Source organism: Lineus longissimus, chromosome 6, assembly GCF_910592395.1.
Source record: "Lineus longissimus chromosome 6, tnLinLong1.2, whole genome shotgun sequence".
NCBI classification, from domain to species: domain Eukaryota; kingdom Metazoa; phylum Nemertea; class Pilidiophora; order Heteronemertea; family Lineidae; genus Lineus; species Lineus longissimus.
Window position 1 is genome coordinate 19,027,566 of NC_088313.1, and position 24,363 is coordinate 19,051,928.

At 39.5% G+C, this 24,363-nt stretch overlaps 1 protein-coding gene across 15 annotated transcripts in view; it reads right to left on the reverse strand.

Annotated features, from left to right (window-relative positions):
• Nucleotides 1-24,363, reverse strand: part of LOC135489069 (Kv channel-interacting protein 1-like) — a 180,506-nt gene that overhangs the window by 99,293 nt on the left and 56,850 nt on the right. The window contains exons 1-2 of one of the 15 annotated variants that reach the window (XM_064774208.1): nucleotides 14,142-14,264; nucleotides 5,381-6,390 (exon numbers count right to left, since the gene is read on the reverse strand). The exons of 8 other annotated variants lie outside the window; for them this stretch is intronic. In XM_064774208.1, coding sequence (XP_064630278.1) covers nucleotides 5,381-5,453 — 73 coding nt within the window. In that variant the 5' untranslated portion in view covers nucleotides 5,454-6,390; nucleotides 14,142-14,264. Of the gene's footprint in view, nucleotides 1-5,380; nucleotides 6,552-8,131; nucleotides 8,182-11,582; nucleotides 11,611-11,702; nucleotides 11,777-11,813; nucleotides 11,965-14,141; nucleotides 14,265-24,363 lie in introns of those variants that run through there. 6 more of the 15 variants (XM_064774204.1, XM_064774205.1, XM_064774202.1 and 3 more) reach the window with 6 other exon arrangements.

Sequence of the window (24,363 nt, forward strand, 5' to 3'; positions counted from 1 at the left end):
TATCATTGACTACTCCGCTAAAAATTGATGGAGGGAGAGAATATGGAGAAAGGTATCGCAGTGCACGACTGTTCATCGTGAAAGAAAGCTCGGCTGAGCAGCGAGGACAACTGCTTCCAACAGACAAGTATTTTGCCAATAAGACTGAAATGGAGATCTGTAGCTAACTTTTAGGTCATGGGGAAAAACACCTTATGTGGCTTAATCTCGTTACAAGTTAGCGAAAAACTTCACGAAGGCACTTTTTTGTGACCCATGGGAACATTTGCCTCTAGCTATGACCCTGAAATATTGACTGACAGGAAATGGAATTACAGCTACTCATAAAATTCAGAACGTGTCCAATTATAAACGAATGTATTGTAATCGTATTTTATATACCAGTTGTTGTAGCCTGAAGCAATTAGCAAAAAACTCTGAGTTTTAGTAGTATTGGGATAAAACCTAAATTATTCAATATTTTGAATTTTCAACAAAAACGAGCTTGAAAAGCCCTCAAGATATTCCAGAAGTGTTCATTAAATAACCAAATCAGATAAGATGCTACTTGAAATTGAAAATTCTTCTTGAATATCAAAGGTCTTCCTCATAGAGTACAGGCCGTAAGAAAAGTAGGCAAATTCCTATTTGTATAAAAAGAACATCCTGGTGGATCTACAACTTGATGCTAAACTGACATCACTCAACTGACTCTCCCTGAAAGTGCGATGAGATGAGAACACCTGTCAGGTATCTGCATCAGAATGATATAGCACAAGGTTGTTTCTGAATGGTATGCTATAATGTTTACCAGTAATCGCTATTAGCTTCGTCAAATCTTCTCAGATATGTTTTTTTGGTAGATTGCATGATGAAAAAAATATGTTAGGAATTTAATTCAGGCCAATACAGTACCACCTGTAGAATCTATTACGACATGTTTAGCTGCAGGTGTTCGAGTCTATTTCGATCCATAACCAATATTTCTCCCAACGTTTATCAAACAACATGATATTTCCCCAAGTACTTGTTAGCGTTCATGGAACTGGAACATGCTTCGATACCAAAACACCATGGGCCAAATTCATAAAGGGTGTTTAGCTTAAAACAGCGTTTAACTACTGAATAGACAGATTCTGGCCCTTGATGTGAATCTTCACAGAATATGAATAGGCCCTGAAACTGATTAGAGAGAAGTTGTACATGTCTAACCCTTAAACGCCCTTTATGAATTTGGGCCCATGTGTGTGGTATGATATGATGATATGATATATACATAAAGCATTTGGCAGAAGAGTGTGTTGTCTACATCCAAATATCTCCAACCAATTTGGATGCTGGCTATCTTATTCACCACAAGCCAAATGGATGATGAAGATAGCCTTTGCCCCGACAAGTACGACCGGAGGATGACCACAGTCAATTACATGCACCAATGCTTGCTATGGATGATAAAGCCGACAGGACCCATTGCGCTAAATGGTATTGCCTCTGACATTTTGACTTTAGTCAGAATCCTATTTTGCTTTGATTTCAGAGATCCTGTGATCAGACGGCTCAGTCAAAAGCTCGGGTACAGGCTCTCATTGAAAGACAGTTTCTCTGTTGATAGACATATGCAATGTAAGATAGTAGAGACACCTATTAGCGACTTCGCGTATTATAATCTGGTCTACATAGCTGATGCCTACATCCTTCTTTAACGCTTGCAAAATCTGATCACTTCTGCCGCAATACAACCGATTGGTTCGAATCACCCACTTGTGGTCGCAGAGATAAGGTTGACAGCATCAGTCAGGAGACACAATCAAACAAACTACATTGTATTGCAGCAATATACAACCGAGAGCAATTTGAGATACTGGTGATTCACTGATTACATGCTTGTGGTCAGCCGAATTGGATTGAGAGGACTTCCTGATATGAGAGAGAGCCGATGAATAGACCGAGGACTTCATCAGCCTTCCCTTCGCAATATTATGAACTGACTTCCCTTCAGACCGGATGGAGCAAGAACCACCATCCACATTCTCAATCACCCAGGCTGTTATGTGTTGTGTAAACGGATGCATTGAAATGAGACCACAATGAGGATGGATCTGATGGAATAGGAATGTTTTTTTAGCAGAAGCAGCCCTGTTATTGAACATTAATGCCCTTTGATGGTTACACACAGGAGAGACATATCAGCCTTAACACACAATGAAATATGGTCAGAACTTCGGCAGTCTAAGTTACACGCCAGGTACGCAAACCAAGAATAAACAAGACCAGCCTGATTCATTCCCGATAAAGGTTATCTTGTGCATGTTCCACAAGCTGCTGCTTTGACTAACAGAATATCCGACACCACTGAAGGATAATCAACTGGCATGCAAGCGTCACACAAGGTCGATAACAAACCCAAGGGCATCGACCAGGGTACAAATCCATACACAGATTACATCATGGCATGCAGGTCGATACCAGTCAAGGATATAAGTTATTCTAATGTCATAAAAACAATTTCCCATCGGTTATCAAGACGACAGGGCCATCTGCCCAGGTTTCTCGGATGTGTTCTCATGCAAGGTGAAGATGCTCTTACTGACAATCATCTTCTGGATGACCAATCATCTCAGGCATTTGCCTTGGCAATCAACTGCTTTCCACATTAAGTCATTTCCTTGTCATCCTTGAGTAGGAGGGCGAATTGTTTGCCGCTTCCCTTGCACACATCACTGGCCCTGGATCCGGAGTTAACCAAAGAACTGCCGCCAATCACGCTTGAAGCTTATGGGTCTAACTCAGGGCATAAACTCGATTCAATGTCAGTGCTGATTGAAAGCTCCGGCCCTGAAGCACAGGATGTGTCCTGATGTGAGGAGTAATTTCCCATCCTTAATCATAAAACTGGCCATGTTTCTGCTGGGTTGATGAGAGCATATATGAAGAGGTGACAACATCTTACTGCACTGCAATGTCTTCTTATGAAAGGTGACAATGTCATTGATAAAAAATCCTCATTTTTATGACCCATCAGCTTGGGCATGAGCCTGTGGGCTTTATTCACCTCGATACATACCTAACGCCATCGTTGTAACTAGCAGATAATCAACTAACAAGCGAGAGCCTCACCCAAGGTCAATAACTATGCCCAAGGGCACTAACCTGGGAACAAATGCCATGACCAGATCACGGTGTACCTGGTCAATACTGGGCAATGATCTGATTCCCCAATAAGTCGTCAGGTCTGCCTGGATGAAGTAGCTTTCAGAGACTGTAAATCATGAAACTGCCGCAAGTATTTTACGGTAAAATGTCAGCTGACTATAACAATCATCCACCAATCACATGTCCGTACTACAATCAGATTCTTAATTAACTGATCTGAAACCATATCAGTTTTAGAGAGGCATAAACTGACATCGTCCGATTGTAAATTAGAATACGGATGTTTTATTCTCAAATGTATACTTTGAGGTAAACACTAGACCCTCACAATGGCTAAACCATCACCTGACTATCCACCAGGCAGGTGGTTGTGCCACAATCAGTCTTTGAACCAACTAATCAGTCAGAGGAGCAGATGTTTGTACCTTATCGATTTCCTTTAAAGAAATGCTCTTGTTGACGAAGTAAGGAACCCTATCCTTGACAACAGTTGGCAAGCAGAGGAACCGATATAACCATCAACAATTCTAGAATCTGTATCATAATGTAAATGGTTTATCTTGCATATCAAATGCAGCAAAACCAGGTGCATATCCCAGGCTGTTCCAAACATGATCATTTGAAAACATGCAGAAAAGATTACGAAGTAATTAGCTTCTTTTCAAACGTTCAACATGATTTTCTCAAAAATCGAAAAATCAGCCAAAATGATTAGCTCATATTAAAGCGACTGTATTACACAATGCCCAACAGTAATATGATGAGATATATGAAAGCATTTTTACACTAAAGGTGCTTCCTTGTTATGCTTTTGAAGAATATTTTAATATTTTCTTAAGATCTTGCGATTCTGCAGAAATAATTAGCTCATTACACAATGCCTTGCAGCACAAGACTGATGAGATATTTGATAGAATGTTTATTTAAGGCACATCTTTGCTATGCTTTATTCATAAAGTAATCTCGCAGTAGCCCCTGGGTGGCAATTAAAACAGTCAGCTGCAGTAGAGACATGATTAAGTGTTGATCTATATATGCCAACGGCAGACAAGGAGAATCAGAGCCTTTTCTGCATAGTGAAACAGACCTTGCTAGATGCATCTAAAGCTTCCATAACCTGTGAGGAATACGGTATAACAGCTAAAAGGAGAAGCTGGACTTGGGTAATCAATGACTGTCACGAGCTTGCAAAAGATTGGATCAGATAAAGTTGGGATAAGGTTCTGGGCGATATAACAGCTTCACGGGTTCCGTGTGTTGTGAGATAACAAATATAGACAGTGAGGTACACATTTCTATTCTAAAACACCTCAAACACATTGCATGCATGAACCACTAAGATTCTCATTACGATAATCTGCTTTCGACACACCTACCGACTAATATAGATGTCTCATTAAAATCTATGCTTTTCGTTGCCTTGTTCGACAACGTTTTCTTGTGAGATCAAAGGAAAAAATGTAACTTATTGCAACTTGTTATAGTGCTTGAAACTTGTACTGACTGTCTTTGCACCAGTTCAATTCTTCGTCTTCGTATTGTAATTTGAAGTAGCTTCCTAGGCAATTTCTTCAGCAATGCGATTGTATTGAAACATTCCATATCGCGAAACTTGAGTATGCCATGGAGAATTTCTGCTCGTGAGCGTTACAAGCTCCTCAGACGAAACCTCAGACCAGTTGCTTATAGTGCAGGCAGTGATAAGTAAAGCTGTACAGATTGTAAACACCTGGATCGTGGATGTCGAAAGCATTGTCGATTTAACCTGAAACCAGTAGCAAATGACGCCGATGTTACGATGCACATCAGTACAGTCATAACCACCTAGGATCCAGGATGTCCCCAAGTAAGGAAGTATTGTTGATATCTAACAGTATTAAGGCTTTGTAACTAGATGCCTCATCTTTCAACTAAGAACGCAAATACTTTAGGATGTTGCAGACCCTTTCCTAATGGAATAATGCTTTTCATGCTTGTCAAAGAACGTAATATGAGCAGATTTTTATAACATACAAAATAGATCTGCAGACTGGGACCAGACATCACATGAGGAAAGACACTAGCCTTGTTTTGCAAGCTCTATAAGGTTGTGTGCAAGAGGAAATGCTTTCTTGCAAGTCATCGAAATTAGGTAATTTCACGACTTTCCTATTTGACCTCTGAGGGACTGAATACCAACCAGCTTAATCAACTCATCTCAAGAAAAAAACAACACATGCAACACCTAGTGGGTACAAATATAACTTACCATCTTTATACTGCGCCGTAAACTTTAGGTGTTTTTGAAACCCCTTCCAAATCTGCATCTTCCACTTGGACATGGTTTCTCGTTGTCTAACACACTTTATATAAAAATAAACAGACTTTCACTTGTAAAAAAGAATCCTATATTGTCTTTCTTTCCCTTGCACTTTCGGTGGGCTAAACCATCATGTTGTAGTTAAGTAAGTAGTCTATCCAATAAAAATATTGTTTTTATCCAGCAAAATCCTGTTCGTTCCAATAAGCTTATCACAATCCTATCACAAACTAATGAATATTTGTTTCCACAGAGAGTCAGTTTATTCTATAGATAGATGTGCTGCAGTGTATGTTTCTGTTTCATGTGTTAATAGTTCGGGCAATTAAGATACCGGTGAGCATCCATTGATATAATCATCCCTGTGTGAACATATTTCTCTAAACATATTTTTCAAAATTGCCTATAAGACATTCACATGGTGATGATATTGTGAAAGGTTTTCAAAGCCAAAGGTTTCAGCTATCTTAAAATGATGTTTATGATGTTTCTAACTTAGTCACTCCAGAACTGTACTTTCGTATCGGAAGTCGATGTAACCAGTGTCAACGGCCTCGTCCGAAAAATGGATTCGCAGAGTATTTTAAGAAGTGTCCTCAAGTGATTTTATAGTACAAGTTTTCAATGCCAATATCCTGAAGTAATATCAAGTGAATGAAACAATTGGCACAATCCAAAACATCACACTGACAAGTTACAATGAAAATAGCTCGAGTCCAACACAGATTAGAGCAAGTTCAATGCCAAATGAAGTTGTGCCTCAAGGTGTTTATTCTAGTTCTTGTTTCATTGAATCAGCAGCGAAATGATGTCAATGCCACTAATGATATACATACACAGGAACGAATTTGAGATTCCCCTCAAAGTAACATATTACATGTTACAGCTATTTGACTTCTTCCCCTATTCCAGGTATTTCAATGATGAAAATTCCAAGTTGTTAATGCAATGATAGAATCCTGAAATCAGAAGCAAGCATATTATTAAGTTCTTCTTCCTTTAGATTCTCAATAAAATGAGTATGTCTGAATCCTATTCCACATCTATTTCAATGATGAGGTGTCTCTCTCCGTCTCTGCAATAATCCTATTATAGCTCCCTGAAGTCACACGCGGAATCTCTAAACATAATCAAAACACAGCATATCAATTAGCAACTTAAACTGAACTGGATTCAATATGCTTGTATTGTTATTCAACAAATTCAATTAAAGGCTGTCAACGCATCCAAACTAAGGAACCAAACCAACACATTCCAAGTAAGATTCAACAAAGACTCTAAACTAACAATCCTACAAGTCTGCTGACCAATATAGGAAGGTCAAGGTAACAAGACTCCAAACTAACAATCCTACGGGTCTTAACCAATGGTACCTTCAAGCAAACAAGGCTCTGAACTCACAATCCTGCTGGTCTTGTAACAAATGGTAAAGTCACGCAAATAATATCAACTAAATTCATGGGGACAAAAATATAAGACGATCAGCTGGTGTTGCAAGCCGTCTTCATCAGGTAGGACGACGAACCAAATCAATGTGATTGTCATAACGTTCCTAGTCTTCTGTTTCTCTTTCCTGTCTGCTAGCCGAATGCGGCCGACTGTTGACACTACATGACAGGAAAATGGGACAAACATCGCACTTAATTCATTATCTTGTAGAAGTGCATCATTTCTCTTAGTTCGAGATTAAATCTAACACGCACAACCCTTGTCTGGCAACATAGATAACTTAAATTTACTAACTTCTGTCAGAAGTCTGAAATCATGTTCAACATGCACCTCTAACATTCACCTTCTAACTATTGCGTGTTTGTCATGTGTCCAACCTTTGGGGTTATTGGGACCCAAACACTACTGTAGTGAAAATCAGCGCCGCTTATCGGAATACCAAGACTATTTTAGCCATCCAGGCACTAGCGAGCATATAATATGATTAGCATACGCTAATGACCTCAGCTGCCTCTTTCACAGCCCTGTCAACAACACACGTCGATTTGGTCTATTCGCCATGATCAACTTAACTAGGAACCCCAGGGAATATGATCAAGCCAATAATATGACATATATGATGAATGTTTTGTAAGCTTGAATGTTAAAAAATTTAACCCGATGCGACTAGTGGTTATTTATTCAACAACAGTCTGAAATCTGTCAGGCTTTGTGGTATTGTTTTGAGAGCTATCCTATGGTATACAAGTGATTGAGCTTTAGGATTGTTTATTGCCTCAAACTGGCTCCTAGAACTATCATCCGGATCAATGTCTGACCAAACGGTAGTCTGATGTGGTAAAACCCACTCCGGAAGATGAGTCTTATGTGGTAGATTAGACCAGCCTGGGCGGACAGCAATTAGGTTCAACATACCTTCAGATATGGATTAATCTATACTTGATAACAAGTATGTTAAAAGTAACAGTCGTTGATCAGTTGAAAACTGTTAGGTTCACAACATCTGTCCAAGTAAAAATAAAAAAATACCTCCAGGTTACTTCAATGAAGATTAACGTTTTCCAATATTACAAGGCTGAAGACAGGATATTCAACTGCGCAGTTAAGAGATTATAGTGAAAGAATGCCGTGGAGGATGGGTGAATTTCCTGTTGACAACGATCTGAAACGTGGGCAAAGAATGTCTGAGGCGAAAGAGTAGTCTCAGGACACCCTCATCTTGAGCTTCAGGGCCTTCCACTTGGCACCTACCGAGCTATGCCCTCCTGAGTAGACCCATGAGCTTCCAGCAGGATTGCCTGCTGTTCTCTGATCCTAGCTCTTCTCTGTACCCTGGCGTTCAGAAGTTCTGCAAATGAGAGTGAGTGTCAGATGCGCTGATTGTTTTTAACAGTGACCACCTTGCTAGAAAGGATGCCTGCCACAGAAGCTTTCATAAAAATTGATTTCTGAGGCTCGACAAAGAAATCTGATGAGGAAATATACTGATTAGTGAGAACAATCCCCCATCATTTCGAGCCCAAAGTGCCCATTGATTGAATACCTTGGCAAAACCAATTTCCTCTAATAACCAATTAATATGGAAGCTCATGTCCCAAGCAAAGGCTGATGGTATTATTATGGAAATTATGCCTTTGTTTTCTTGATGTGTGCTGTTGATGTGGTTGTCACCATCAGCATGATCAAGACACAGCGTGAAGCAATTGACGAAGTGTCACCAAAGACAGGTTTGAAGAGTTCATCCCAAAGACTCACAAATCCTGTACAGCATCACTGAAGATATTCTACAGATTGTGGAGAAAAATCTTCGTGTTTCATTACCAGCTATTGCGGGCCTAGCACACTCTGGTTTGAATAGAGGGAGACTCCATCATTCCTATTGTTTGAGATTGGACAGGTGTGAATTAATCTGGCAATTAGCCTCCTGTGCATTGGTGCATACAAACACTAAAATGTTTGGTTTTTGCTGATTTAGGGTCAAATAAATCAGCCAAAAGTTTTGAAAGCTTCACAAATGATTGTTGCAAGGAAGTACTTTATGATAGTTTGCGAAATTTTGATTAATTCTAGGTGGAAAGTAATATTTTTCGCATATTTGTTGGGAAAAAAATTGAAAATCCTCCAATTTTCAACCCCCCTATGGACACTATGAATTTTTCTCCAATAAAGCTGAAATCTTGGGAATATAATCCTAAGAGTTATATCAACCACGTCTGAAGTCGGGAGTTTGTATCAAATGTATAGTTTCGGAGCTAGCGCAGCTAGAAAAGCCCCCAAAACCCACTTTCTCAGGAATTTACACTACGGGCTACGAGTGAAGCATTACAGATTTACCAAAATTTTCAACCTATAGATGGACACATCGAATTTCCATCCAAATCACTCCAAATTTTGCCAGTAAATACCTAGACATATATAGAATTGTGTCAGAAGTCGGGAGTTGGGATTATTTTAACACCCCGCCCAAAAAGCCAACTTTATTGATATTTCCTATGCATTTTCCATTAGGCTTGCCAGGACCAATTAAGCAGGTGCACTAATTGGCTTAATTGGCTAGGCCCGCAATAGCTGGTAATGTGTTTTTCTAAGAACAGTCGCAACTCCTTCCTCAAATTCAATCCATCATACACTGGGATGGTGGCCATGACTGTCAGTGTAAGACACTAATCTCTCAAAGATACGATTTCTGATAAGCAAACGTAAGAACCATATGCTAAAAAATAGCAATGTCTTCTAATGTCATAATGCAACCATGGCAAAGCAATCCTCATTCTAATAGAAGTTTGGTGTATTCATCTTGAAAATGTTCAATGTCCTGAACTTTATAATGGACCATATCGACCATTAAGTGAATTTATGATGACCTCCAAAGACTTAATGCACTGATTTACTATCACCAACAGCCATGCTCCCAGCATCGTCTATGTAATCCGACCTTCATACAGTCAACTGAATGATATGCCAATTGATATCACAAGAAAGCTGCAATCACGTCAAGGAATATAGGATCATTTCCAAAGCCTTAAGGCAATGGCAATGATTTGCTATCGCCAACAGCCATGCACTGATATGCAAAGTGATATAACAAGAAAACTTGATTCAATAATACACTCACTTGGCCTGAGGAGAGACACTTGGCCAAATCTCATTGCCACCAACCTTTGTCAAGCCACATCAATACTGACCAACAAGAAATTTGAATTGGGGAAACTATATGACAGCCATCAATTAATGAAGTACTGTGCGTAGTATCAAGGACCCCCAACAGACACTAGACCACATGACAATGATACTTGTAAGCTATGTAAAGTGAGATTACCAGAAACGTGATTTAATAACATATCCGCTCGCTTGGCTGGATGAGAGACTCTATGGCAACAATGTGAGGCTCAATATCCGTATTCTTCCATTATGCGAGATTAATCATCTTATGCCCAGTGTCATTGGTGGTGAAAGGAGCTATCATTTTACTTAAAGTTGTCTAGGCCTTTCGCTTTTTTTGCGCCATTCACTGCAGTCCATACCATGCAGTACTGTGAAGTCCGTTTCAAGAATTAAACGATCAGCCATATGACTTGCATGCAAATCGCAGGCTTGATCCCAGACCTCTTAGAAAGGCTTTCGAAATATTTTAAAATGCAATGTTAATTAGCATTTCATCATGGAATGTAGCTGGTTGGCATCTCTTAATTCAGGGGAGACTCTATGGCGACAGCAGCCGGCCCAATATCCTGTGTTTCACCAAACATAATATCCTCGGCAATGGAAGGCTGCATGGCCGTATGTAGGACGTTGGTAATTTCCCAGTCGGATTCTGCAGGGAAAATACTTTTTTCTTTGATGTCTTGGGATCATGGCCGCCCTGGACCTGGTTGGAGAGAAAAAATGCATAGTGTGTCACATTATACTGCCGTTGCTAAATCATTCGCTGTTAGTAATGTTGAAAAAGTTCCTTCTACTTCAATGAAACAACCATCCGCACCAAATAAAAACGACTTCCTTCAAACATACATACAACCAACCAATTGGGCCAAACCAACTTATCACAGAAACAGGTGGCTTTACCATGGTATTGATACAGCACTGCCATGGAGAGCGATTCCATCAACCACACGTTAAACAAACAGAGAATCAATTGAAAAACAACATATAAAGCCTCCGACTCTTTAGTAAATAGAGACCACAGCAAACCTTAGCAAAAAAACCTTAACGAGTAAAAGACGATTTTCATTCAACCTTGGTTATTCATATACATGAAGTAAAGGATGATTGACGTGGGTATAGTCGTTCTTTGAACATCTGTGAAAATATCCTCCTAACTACCTTGAGTGCATTAGCAAGTTCTTTTACCTTTTCACGTGCTTTTTCAATGAAGCCACATACACATCAACCGCTAAGCAAATCAGACGTGAATTTTCATGAATTCGGAATTAGAAAAACAAATGGAGCAAGGTTACCCTCATGAGAATCAATCACCTCTGTAACTATTGATTTCAACAAGCAATCAATTCAATTAGTGTGATAAGGATTCCCTAGAATCAAAGAATAGATCCTTATAAATGTCACTTAAGGAAATTATCAAAACAATTCCACCTCCTACTTTTATAGAATTGAATTTAGCACAAACACTTCATAATGATCAATGACTCAATGAGCAATATCCAGTACCATAAACAAGGCGTGTATCAAGAGATTGCTCTACTTCATAATCCAGAATACTGATGAATAACTTCAATTCCTAACATTGAGACTACCGCATTGAATGGACAAGCCCTCACTCTTCTGAAAAGGGGATACAATCACAATTCCTGAATATCCTCACAGAAGACGTTTGTATCCAGCTGATTCCAGTCAGAAGTATTTCACATCAGAATGCCTCTCACTCGCAATAACACAAACCAGTTAATGCAACCATCAGAAATGCAATTCTCACATCGTGATACCTCTACGATCAGCTTTCGACAGAGATACTTTGCAACCAACAAGACCTCCCCTGGAATCTAACAAGTCGGAATAAGAGTTTCTTCCTCGACCAGTGACTTGATGAAAACATGCTCTCTCCGTGAGCAACGGGTTTCGGTTTAGATCCTAGCGGAGGTGAAGGAATCAGTGCAATCACACTGGCATTACCTGTTATTCAGTCGATATATTGGCTTGTTATGGTGTATTGCCATGACAACCTGGCCTATTGAAAGAGATTATGAAATATCGTTCTTAAGAAACTAATTTTGGTTTGGAGGCTACAAATTGTCACATTAAGAGGGGGTTTTAATTTGTTGCACTCGGGAGTAGAATATCTATCTATCTATCTCTTATTGTTTATGCCTCTAAACTGTCTGAGGATTATGACGTTGTGCTCTTACCTTTAAGTTACAAAGCCATAATTCCGCTAGCAGACTGTGTGCGTAATGATATTACCAATATCTCGTCTTGGTCATATTATCACCCTAGTTACCAATGTCATTGGAAGTGTTAACATGTAGGTAACAGAGAACAACTAGTACTCTGACAAGTAAAGTGGGGAGCACATATAGGTTGGCAATGCTCCTAAAGGAAATGGGGAGCATCCACGGGTTTGTAATGCTCCTCAGCAGAGAGGAAGCAGACATATGTTGGAATAAAGTCGGTCAATGATGACCATGTTACCATCAGTATAGGCTGCCTTTTCATCACATTATCATTCAGCTCTTATATAATAGCTAATGTTGGCCATTCGTAATTGATAAACACTGCCTGGTCAAATAACCATTTAAACTATTATTTATGGTAAGCCCAGAGCTCAATAAAGTTGAGAGAAGGCAACTCGGTTAATAACATCAGCCTAGCAATATCCTAGAGTAAAACCAGAATCCAAAATACCACTCTCAACTAATGAAGAACAGAAAGAACCACCTCCTATTATCAAATAACTCGACAGATGGTCGAACTAGTAAATAGCCACTGGTGTATTGACCGTCAGGCATCAGGAATCAGATAGTTGAATGCATGAAGAGGCTTAGTGCATTTGGTGATAATGTGAGATGCTTTCTTTCCATTTGAATGTGATATTCATACTATTGATGTCATTCAACACTTGTATTGCAGACCCACGGATCTCTGGATTGATTTCTCTATCCTGAAGAGATGCCCCAACCAGTTCCATCATCTTTCACTTCAGTGACAATGCTGTAGACTTAGATTAGGTCCTTCCGGAAACCTCCTCATTTGTTTGCCAGCGAACCCGCAGGATGCCTTTCAGACTTCACCAACATAGGGACCAAATGTTAGGTAGTCATGCATAATGAATCTAGGGTAATATAGCCATTTAGATGTGAGAAGATAATGTTTCTCGACCTTCCCGCTACGAAACCACGGGTTAATGAAATCAATATTTACAAGGAAATGAACAAAATCCGACGAAATCCGACCTTGGGAGCAAAATCTATTGGGATTGATCAACAACATGTCCGCACAACGAGCTAGATAGATAGGTTCATACAATATTGACTAGCAATTAGAGTGACCAGGTACAGTTTCCGATGACACATTACCAACCCTCCGGATAAAGAACCGACAGTCTATAAAATCAATATTTACAAAGAGAATGAGAGGCACTGCCGGTAGGGCACTTCTTAGAAATCCAATCGGATGCAACCTTGGGATGAAAAAAATCAATAAAGATGGATCACAGAGATCATGTGGAAAATCTATAATTGATGTGTGAAGGGTGGTACTGCTACAATAGAACCCTCTGATGAACTGTAGGAAAGATGTGCTTCTTTTCCATTCAATGAGATATAATGCCGAAAGTTCGAAAACAGACCAGGAGCTTCAGAATCAGTTCATTATCATTGTTTTCTTTTCATATTCTTGTTACCGCACTTTGAAGTAAAAAACATTGGTAACAACCGCACAGCAGCAACGTTTGTTTCTATTTACAAGAACAACAAGATAATAAACTGAACATGAACGTCACTACAAAACTGTTTTCCTATCAGGGGGATGAACACAAAAACAAAATGAATTCCAGATTCCAATTATGCAAGAAGTGCTTAATCCGTCAAGAGGTTTACAAATCGTTATGTTGATATCCTTAAAATCGATCTTTCGTCTTTATGAAGTCAAGATAGTACGACCGGTAAGATTTCCACACTACCAAAAGTTGCACCGCACAGCCAGTAACACATAAGCAAAAACAGTAAGCTTATAAAAAGAAAATTCATCCAGAACGATCAAATAGAAATATTGACATCCTTTTCAAAAGTCATTTGATCGTCTTTACCAAATCAGGGAGTGTCTTCTTATGAATGTTTCATCTGTATCCAACATCGAACGTGTTTATGAGCCCAATAACATTGACCCGAGCATGGGGCTGACACGGAGAAATCTTCCGATGATCGACGACGTGACTCGACGAGAACTTCCAGTACCATAATGCTGCTTCTGGCTGTACGATAGATGATACGACTTAATAGAACACCACTCTTTCATTAGAGGTGCGCCATTTGGTGAAAGTGATATTTGTACGAGGCGCTTTGGATGAGCCGCCAGATTTATGATTGAGCGGGGAACCAATAGGACCAAATTGGTGTTTTATAGGTCTCCTCTAAAAAACCATTCATTTATCGTTTTCGAGATGAGATTTATACAGATAAGGCAGCACCTGTCATATTTAGCGCAGCACAGCTGAAACTGCTCATATCAGCGTTTTTGAAGGACATTAACACTGAAAGACCATCACCAATATCTGAGATGATTCCGAACGGCAAAACACTTTGTTTTGTTTCAGCCACTCGACGTTTTCCTTTAAGCCAAGTGGTTATTTTATAAATCATCCTCAATCAGAGGATCCATTAGCTTAAGGTTATTTGCTGTTCCCTTGGTATCGTGAAGGTCATAGCAATATTATATTATGGTGCGTGCACTGACATGATGCTATTTTGTACCTAAATGCTCATGATATCGAGTCCAAGGGTATATTGGGACATATAATACAATCCCTAAATGTTCATGGAACCGATCTAGTCCAAGGGTATGTGGAGACGTAGAATACTTAATGGAAGATTTAGTAACACGACCCAAATGCACCACACATTGGAAGAAAATCGAAATGAGGCTACCACTTGAACAGGTGCCTGGATAGAAGACATCCATCATTGATTTTATATTATATCATTGTAACGCCATGACAAGCCAAATCAGAAATCATGGAAGTCACCCTGATTATGTTTCCTGTGGCGGATGTCAACGACGATGATGATGTTCACTCCAATATAAGGGTATCAGCCCCTATTAAAACACATGTGTGGTATGGAAATGATTGAAGATTTGGTTACTGGTTTTTGACTTGCTTGGTTTAATTCTTAACCATTTTCCACAACTAAGCAAATGCAATCCAGTATCTGGATGTCTTGTCTTTTTTGTCCTTGGCGAAATTTGCATGACTGTTTGATTTTTTCATACCATACTCGGCGGAATTATTGTCCATGAAAGGTAGGGAGTGATAGTGCGTGATCCAGCGTGATTTTCCTGAGCCACTGTCAATACTAATCAAGTCCGAGTTTACTTAAGTAAATCGTGGACATTGATCAATGTTTGATTTCAATCAAGGAGAAGATGAAATGCTTTCATCCTTGAACGGCACGCTCTCAATCTCATGCAAAAATCTTCAAATGTTGTTCAGAATTAATCAATGGATCTCCCTTACCAGAAAACTAAACTATCAATGTCAAGTCTGATAAAGTTTAAAAGCAACTAATCACTGATACACGCATGTTCCTTGTTAAAATCATCATGGTATATGCTTCATTAGAAATACATTGGTCCTGATCAAGTAGGAGGTATTGGTATATTCCGGGAAGGTTGGTATGAGTGTGACTGTGATAGTCCACTGATTGGTGGGATTGGTAAAGGAAGTGAAGAAAGTTTGAAAGAATCTGTTGAGCAGGATTTCGAATGTGACTTGCCGAGGTGCCTTTCTCTCTTTGAATCATGGATCTCCCTTGCTACCCAATGCAGCACCCCCTACGCAGATTCACGAAACCAAATACGAAGCGTAGTCATTTAATAAGGCTAGAAAAACCATCAAGGCGAATAACTCAACCTTGAGCAGTGAACAAGATTGATCAACTGGATCGATTCTCATAAAAGATAGATAGTCAAGGGATCAGGGGTCATCTTTCCATCTCATAACTTGTGGATGGTGTCAGAGAGTCGATCAGATTCAGTCACCCAGGAACGTGGTTCATTATCTCCAGTCACCTGTCAATCGAGGCAGAAGTTGTGGGCACGCCATCATTTTCTGATGACCCTAGGGGAAACACTGGGTGGAGAGGTGGACTGCTTACAGGAAGTATCTAGGTATCTGGAAATGTTACAGGATCTTATGGTTTTCGAGGTTGAATCACCATTTTAACTTTGGCCTCTACACAGGACTGGATGTGCAAAGACAATGGAACTCATAGATGTTGTCAGAAACACGTATCAGCTGTCAATCCAGGCAGCAGTTGTGGTCATGCCATGGCCATCAGTCCCTGATGGCCCCAGGGAAATGAATAGGTGGGATGACTGCTTTCAATCAATGGAAATATCACAGGTTTTTGTGGATGTTGTCAGAAGCATGCACCAGCCGTCAGTCCAGGCAGCAGTTGGTCGTGTATATGCCATTACTTTTTTATGACACCAGGGAAAAGCTGGGCGAGAGGAAAATGATTTGCGTCTATAGTACAAGGTATGGTCTAATTGATGGTACTGAATGATTTTATCAAACGTTCTAGATCATGCCAAATTGGAATAATCACTTTAACCAGCAGTGGAGACTAAAAACACTGAAAACAAGAAGAAAATACAAACTTCAACAACATATATGTATCCTACTGCAAGAAGTCCAATACAATTACAACATTATGTGATTAAGTCTACGAACATGTACATCAGCCAGACTCCGATAAAAAAGATGTTCCAGTTGGCAAAGGACTCATTTTGCCAATACCGCGCCTCACAAACAAAACTTGCTATAGCTATTCTCCGGAGGCGAAGCTCCGGTTACACTAATACACTGTCCATTCAGGTGCTAAAGCTCCATTATTGGAACATGTGCGCATGATGTAGAGGACAACATACCTGGGATATAATTGACGTCATCACTCACCATGAACCCTTGGTCTTGGTTGTGACGGTGAAAGTTCTGTAGACTCCAGGCACCAGGATGTGAAAGCAAATATAGCATGACCATCATACATGTAGATAACAACATAATAATACAACACTTTAAATTCATACTGTTTCAGAATTCAAAATATCCAACCGTGGTTTTTTACTTATTGTTACTGACTAGAACTGCTAGTATATGTTCTTACTAATGATAAGTAGCATTTTCCTATTTCTCTTTCTGTAATCTGTTCTTCACTCATCTTCTTACTGATGACCAGTTCAACATTCTGAGTGGCGTACCACTGGCAAGGCCAGTGGGAAGAGCGTTTCTTGCCAAGCATGACAACAATTTACGGAGAAGATGGACCACTCAAAAAACCTGCAACAGGAATACAGGTTGCCTAAGAGCAATCAGCTATACGTTTCTTTACACTCCGCATTAAGCATCCTGTATCATAGTTTTTCTTAGCTCTCCATAAAAAGTAGAGACATCAACCACAATTTAACCAATAGTAAATGCCCACCCCAGGTGCCATCTGCACGACATCCTTCTCTCACAATTATTTGCCACATCCAAGGCATATTTTTTTCTGGAAAACGTAGGGAAAAAAACATTCACACATAAAAATGACCTGTCCGAAACCACAAAATGCCATTGCCAATACGCGTTTAGTGATCAATCCTTCTTTAAGCTTTTGCCATCCATTAGTGCCAAGAAGCTGATTTTGCCCAAAGGAAGCTTCAAAGATTCCCATCTGATCCACTAAGTCATTGGGAGCACTTAGTAAGCGGCTGGTATGCCAACAAACAATAAATGGTCAATTTGTTCTGTGGCCACACATCAATTCATTAGCCTTGCAGTCAACAGTCATTTTGATCAAAGTAACTTCCACAGGTTTTGCAACAATCTTCATTCAACAGGGTATCCGAAATATTTCGAAAACAATGGCAAATATAGCACCGGCAATCATATAGAACAAACTGATCATACAAACTAAACCCCCTTAAGATTCAACAGTGCTATCTGTAGAAGTCCCCCACTTTCACGAAGTCCTCTGTGGCCTAGATGCGCGGCCACCGACTACAAAGCAGAGGGCCCAGGGTTCAAACAGCTTAGGGGTGAGTGTCGGTTTTTTAGTGCTCAGAGTTTAGTTAGTTTTTTTTTATTTGGTTTATATTTACCTCTACTACACTAAATCAACAAATGGTGTTAGTTTTTGTACTTCTTCTTGGTTAAAAAGATATATTCACTTGACACTTTGTAAGGATTTCATATATATTCTGCTTCAAAAAAATCAAGCTTTACAGTTATTCACACGACGTTTCTCCAGGTTTCAAGGATGTTTTTTTACAAGTTTTACAGATCTAGACAGCAAAGAAATATTCCTGAGACCTTCAATAACATCCGCTACCGCAGTTTAATTGTACCAATCTCGTGCAAGAAATATCCGAGCTCTGAACAAGCAAAAACTAAGCCGATCAATGACGATCCAAATTGAGGTGAATGATTATTTCTTTGAGGTGGGATCCATTTACACGTTTGATAAGAACCGATAAAGAGAATTCAATTTGCTTTCGTTAAAAGCCAATTTCCTTGTCGGTTAACCGGAGGGATTTTCAGCAAATGACGTTCAGATGCTCTTTAATCAATAGAGGCTGAATGCTTTGACTGTCAGGGCTTTGGCACGAATGAACTTCATGCCAGCTGTCGCTGATTGGGAATCTCAGAGATATTCTTTGACACACCTCGGATTATTCAGACTTTGACTTGTCAGTAGCAAACTCTTATGGACTTCATGGACAGCAACAGCAACAATTCTCTGGCAAAGAAGTACAGATACACTACCAAATTCTTTCATCTACATCAGACCTGCGCGCAAGCCCACGGCACTATCTAAATTGGAAGAAAATGGGCATTTTCCAAATGCTTTCAGATGTCACATGACTGAGGGGAACATCTATTGCTTCTTATTATCGTAATTTTATTCATTTAGCTCTTGGCGAGTGAATCTCCAATTCATTATATGGTCTCAGTTGAGATTTCTTGTCACGAATATTATATCTTGGAATGGTTCAAGAGCTTGACCTCGGCAGAAACTGCCAATATATTTCCATAATTTGGATCACTTCAATCGCTCAAACTAGTCCTCAGATATTGCCAAGTGACATGCAGGCTAGCAACCCTAAATCCATTGTTTAAATCTCAATCCATGGTGTTCGATCATTCCTTCTCCATGACTGGAGAATGTTCTCCATGCATTTGCACGGGCCAACCATATCGAAATCATGTTACACAACCCAATGCTCCATTAATTCTCTGCTCTTCTTGGACGATTTACAGTGCCCTAGGTATCGATCCGGACCTAAATACTACACTGATACCATTGTGCAACGAAGTCTCTGACTCACATCATCGGATTTCAAAGTTTTCTAATACAGGATGTTGCATGCATCTCCAAAGAAAAGTAAAAGGTTACATCCATCTGAGATTTAAAGTAAGGTGATTAGATGACGGAAATAGATTCTATGAGTCGGTATTATTTTCCTTGGAAAGTTGTCTAAGTTCTGTTTGTAACAATATTGGTTGCTTTTAGATAACGAGTTCCATTACTCTCTATCTTTGTAATGTGATAATCTGGCTTTATTTGGGAAAACTTTAGACTAAAGAGAGCTAAAGAGAACCCTGGGCAAAGCATTGACAAGGAAATAAGGTTTGGGAGGAATTTCGTGTGACGTTGCATTTCTCACTGACATGTTTGAAAGGGGATATAGTAGAAAGGCAAAGAGACTGATAGCCCAATATCGGCTCGACTAGACCTGGGTAGAATTACCTCTGATGGAAGCTAATCCGACCACTGTTTCAATGCATAGAAGTCAAGCTCTCCCTCCTGATGTCAGGGTGCTTTCTCTAGGTAGTCCGCCAAAGATTATATTTTTGCGTGGCAGGCCATGGCGATACTGATAACACGGAAATATTTACGTCCCTTTTTATTTTTGCATTTTATTGCGTTCACAGATAATTAAGAAAATATTGGAACAACCAGTAGTCCGCAGCAGACATTCGAATGACAGGAACAATTCCGATGACCGCACTCCTGAATTATGATGTGCTTACTACACGGAGGCATGAGCCTAATAAAATTAAACCAATCTTTAGCACAGCGGCCATGAATCAAAATCAAAAGAAACTGATATTTCTTTGGTACCATGGCAACGTATAGATGACAGGAGTCAAATAATCGATCGTTCCAAAGAGTAAACATCCCTCTGGAACTGAATATCATAGGTAATTATTATTTAAAGATAAGGTGTAAAAGCCAAAAGGAACAATGCGAAAAGTCGTGAAAGAAAACTCACAGACGCAGCTCAGATGCTTTTTCTGTGATTGGTACAAAGCTAATAGGTTAGTGCGAGGATTAAGCCTGAAGTTTTTCTTGCACTAATGTCAGTCTGAGACCTTGTGACCTTACATGTACTGCATTGAGCAGTTTGATGTTCTTTAAAGCGACCGCGGAGTTTCTGACGTGTTTAGAAAGAACGCCAGATACATGCCAGCATTTAACACATGTTATTACTCATTACAAAGTACTTCCTCTATGATTCCCTTTCTGTGCGCGAACAAAAAAACCCAACAAAAATGGCCATGACTGCAAGGAAATTGGCAAAAACTACTTCTTTGAACCCAGCATATTATAAGCACAACTGCTGATGAAAAGAAACTTCAACAAAAACAGCCAATGAATGTGTTTTTATTACAAGGATTACATCTCGATAGTGACTTCTTGAGTGTCTTCTACCAGCAATGAAAATTGGCAAAAACTGACATATTGATCAAACACTCCTGGAATTGATTGCGTGTTTTCATCGATCACATTGGACTCTCGTTCTCTGATCTCATCTTGTCGAGGAGAATTGAAGATATTTGCCCATTATCTTGGAGAATGTTAGGTAATTAGGCACTCACAAACAGAATGGTCTACTGTTCTACGTACCGGCACTGTTTTTATAACTGTTTGAACAAGGAATGGAATTGAAGTAGAGCGAAGGATAAGTAATGATGGGAGTAAAAACCACTGACACTGATTGATCTGACGTCTCTGCCTGAAAGATTGCCAGGAAGTTTCCCTCCATTTTGACTTAGTGACGGCACGAAAGAAACTCAATCCTGGATAATGCAAGAAAGTGTAAAGGGCTGCACAACAAGCCTAGATTTTGTATGATGGTTTATTGCATGCTTCGATGAACTTAACGAAAGCTGTGCATCATCTGTGTCATTCCCACGATATGTCTTAATAGCCACGGCTGCAAAACAGCGCAATTTTCAAATTGACAGTTAAGGCAAAAGAGTTGAAAATCTCTGAATGCGCAATTTGATGTGCAGTATATTGCAAATTCGATGAACGTACGGCACGGGTCGAAGTTATGGGAGAAATTGTTGGGAATGATTCCATATTGTGGCAAAGCATTCAATATGGAACGGCCACTAATTCAATTTACAGATATTTTGTTATTCGGATGAGAAAGGCCGATTGGTGGAATTGCCGGGATTGTCAGGAAGTCGGATTGAGGTATGTTGATTGGATGGAGTAGTGAGGCCGGAGGCATTATTCGTGGTTTTACCAATCTGGCATCTTTTACGATTATGGTGAGTGATTTGAGGGTCAAGGTCAGATGAGGACGATGATACTGACCCGCCAGTTCTGGAGATCTTGGACCCCAGGAGGAAAGGTCATCCAGAGGGGCGTATTTTTAGTCGAGAGGGGAGGGAGTTTCAAGAAAATATTTTGATGTCCTTCATATCAGTGTTAATCAAGAAAGTTTTAAGTAACACTTCCACTATACATCAACATAGTGATCCTACCTTACTGATTTCTAGTGACACTGTTACTTACCTGCAAAATAGTAACAGAACAACATGGATTAGATCAAAATAGGTAAAATAACATATTCTTTGCCATGCAGAACAGCAAAAGGAGTCTTGGAATGGGCGTCTGTGAAGAGAAAAATAATCAAACTCTATCATAAAACTTATTTGGGGGGCCATTCAAATGTAGCCACTAGTATGTTGGTTTAGAGTAACGTGCCCGACTTCTTGGACAGAGAATCGAATGTTGAAATGTCATAGGGGTGAACACCTTTAGTCTAAAAAACAAAGGCAGTGCTTCAACAATGCAACAAACTGCGTGATTCTGCCTCAACACTAAAGTCACGTATTCAATATTCGACGAGTCAGCTTCAAGGCAGTTTTCAGCTGGCGATGCCACACTGTAACAAGGCTGAGAACTAAAACTAGGCTACAAGGGAACTGAACAGCTGCACCAGATATTAAGAGCCAGGTACCGATTATTCTATCCTGCATCATTCTTTTTAACACTATGGGTGGCATGGTGGTGCAGTGGACGACGGGCCTCATAACCTGAATCGCTCTAGTCACAGTTTGATATGTCCTTAGTGAACTCGGAAAGTATCATCTAATGACTCGTACTCACAAAGAGACAGCAAAGTATCGCTCTCAGATTTATAAGGTTTTGGTATGCATCATACCAGCAAAAGCAGACTTTCACATCTAACCTTTACATTGTGTACTAAAAGACAGGATTAAAGGCAAAAGGTGGATAAAGGCCAAGTAAACAACAAAAGAGTTTTTTACAGCACTCATTTTCTTCCACGAGACATTGCCTGTTATTGGGATATTTTTTGACGAGGATGCGTGATGACAAGGAAAGAGGATGTTAATAATGAGCAAAGAATAATGCTTCGCAAGGTTGAGCTTTTTTATGAACATTAAAGAATCTTGTCATATCATGTGTTATATATTGTCTCCGATTGGCTTAACACTTTGACAGCCACGACAGAAACTTTTTTATATTAGGGTGTGAGATCGGTGTGCTCAACGTGTGCTAAAGACCATTGTCGGTCATCATCATCATCATCATCATCATCATCATCATCATGTTCATTTTAGGTGTCTTGCTCCAAGCCCCTTTGCCACTGTTGTGCAACAGATCGTTCTCTGCTAAAATGCAATTTAATGTCATGATCCGAGACATGACTTATGTCACATTCAATACTTCACAGTTACGCTGGCTGAGAGTTAGCAACGCCTATAGGCACAGAGTTCCACGATAATAAGAAAATATTCCTAAACTTTCTTTCGTTAGCGGGTGGGGGAGAGTAAAAAAATATTACTTCTCAAAAATCGGTGATTTTCTGATATTTTAGATGTAAGGAAGGAAATTGTCTGTTACCATGGTAATGAATGTCACCAAGGGAATAAAAATTGTCACTCATAGTAGCCACTGCCTCCAGGTTTCCTCGTTATGAATAATTTAATTGGGGTGAGAATATCGAGAGGAAGGAGATCCAGGATTATAGCGCAATTGGTACTGATATCGTGCCATTACAACCTGAGCTATGTTCTGCTAGTAAAAAAATCGTTATCATTCAAAGGATATGGCAAAGGAATCAGCGACTAGTTAAACATATTTAACATGCTTAAATCGAATAATAAAAAATTCCAACAACATGCAATGTGTTACAAAATTGATGAAAAACCTTCTCCTTTCCTACAAAAGAAAAGCTTGGCAAGTTGGAAAGCGAACTGGGGAATTGATATCACATGGTGTATCAATGAAGCACATAATAAGAAGCATTATATCTTCTCTCACTCAACAGCAAATTATTCCCTTTTTTCTTTTTTCATTCCAATTTTCTAAGGTAATTCGGAGGAATGAGATGCAAATTATAGCTGGAGGCATGAATATCAAGAAGTTAGCATAACAGCGGTGGACAGTTGCAGAAGAGGTTCGGGTTACAAAATATGTAATTTAAAGTTATTTACATTTTTGTAATGACCAGATGACTGATAAAGGTAAAGCCTTTTGGGGTATATGACAGAGTGGCAGATCTCAAGATCTCCAGATGTACGGTCATCGTTCTTCGCTGATGCTTAGAGATTCCAATCTGGTACCGCAGTTCATATTCAAAGGGAGCCTCCTTGCTCACTATACTATTTACAAACATTCATGCAATCAAAGTAACTGTCAGTGCAAATGAGGTGTTAAGTGGTAGCTTATCACAGTCAGTAGTTGTAGTGGTATATATTCCTGGTACTCACCCAACATTAAAAAGATGCAATGTCTTTCCAAGTTTGGGCATGTCAGTATCTAAATCACACTGACGTAAACTGTAGAGTCTTCTTCAAGCGTGTATGGTAAGCAACATCTCAACGAGACTGCATCGAAAGTTAGATACTTCGTCTCTGATTAAATAATAACTTGCATCAGATTGATTCTAAAGAACACCCACCGCCATTTCGAAATCAGTTTTTCAAACGTATTTTTTCTGAAATC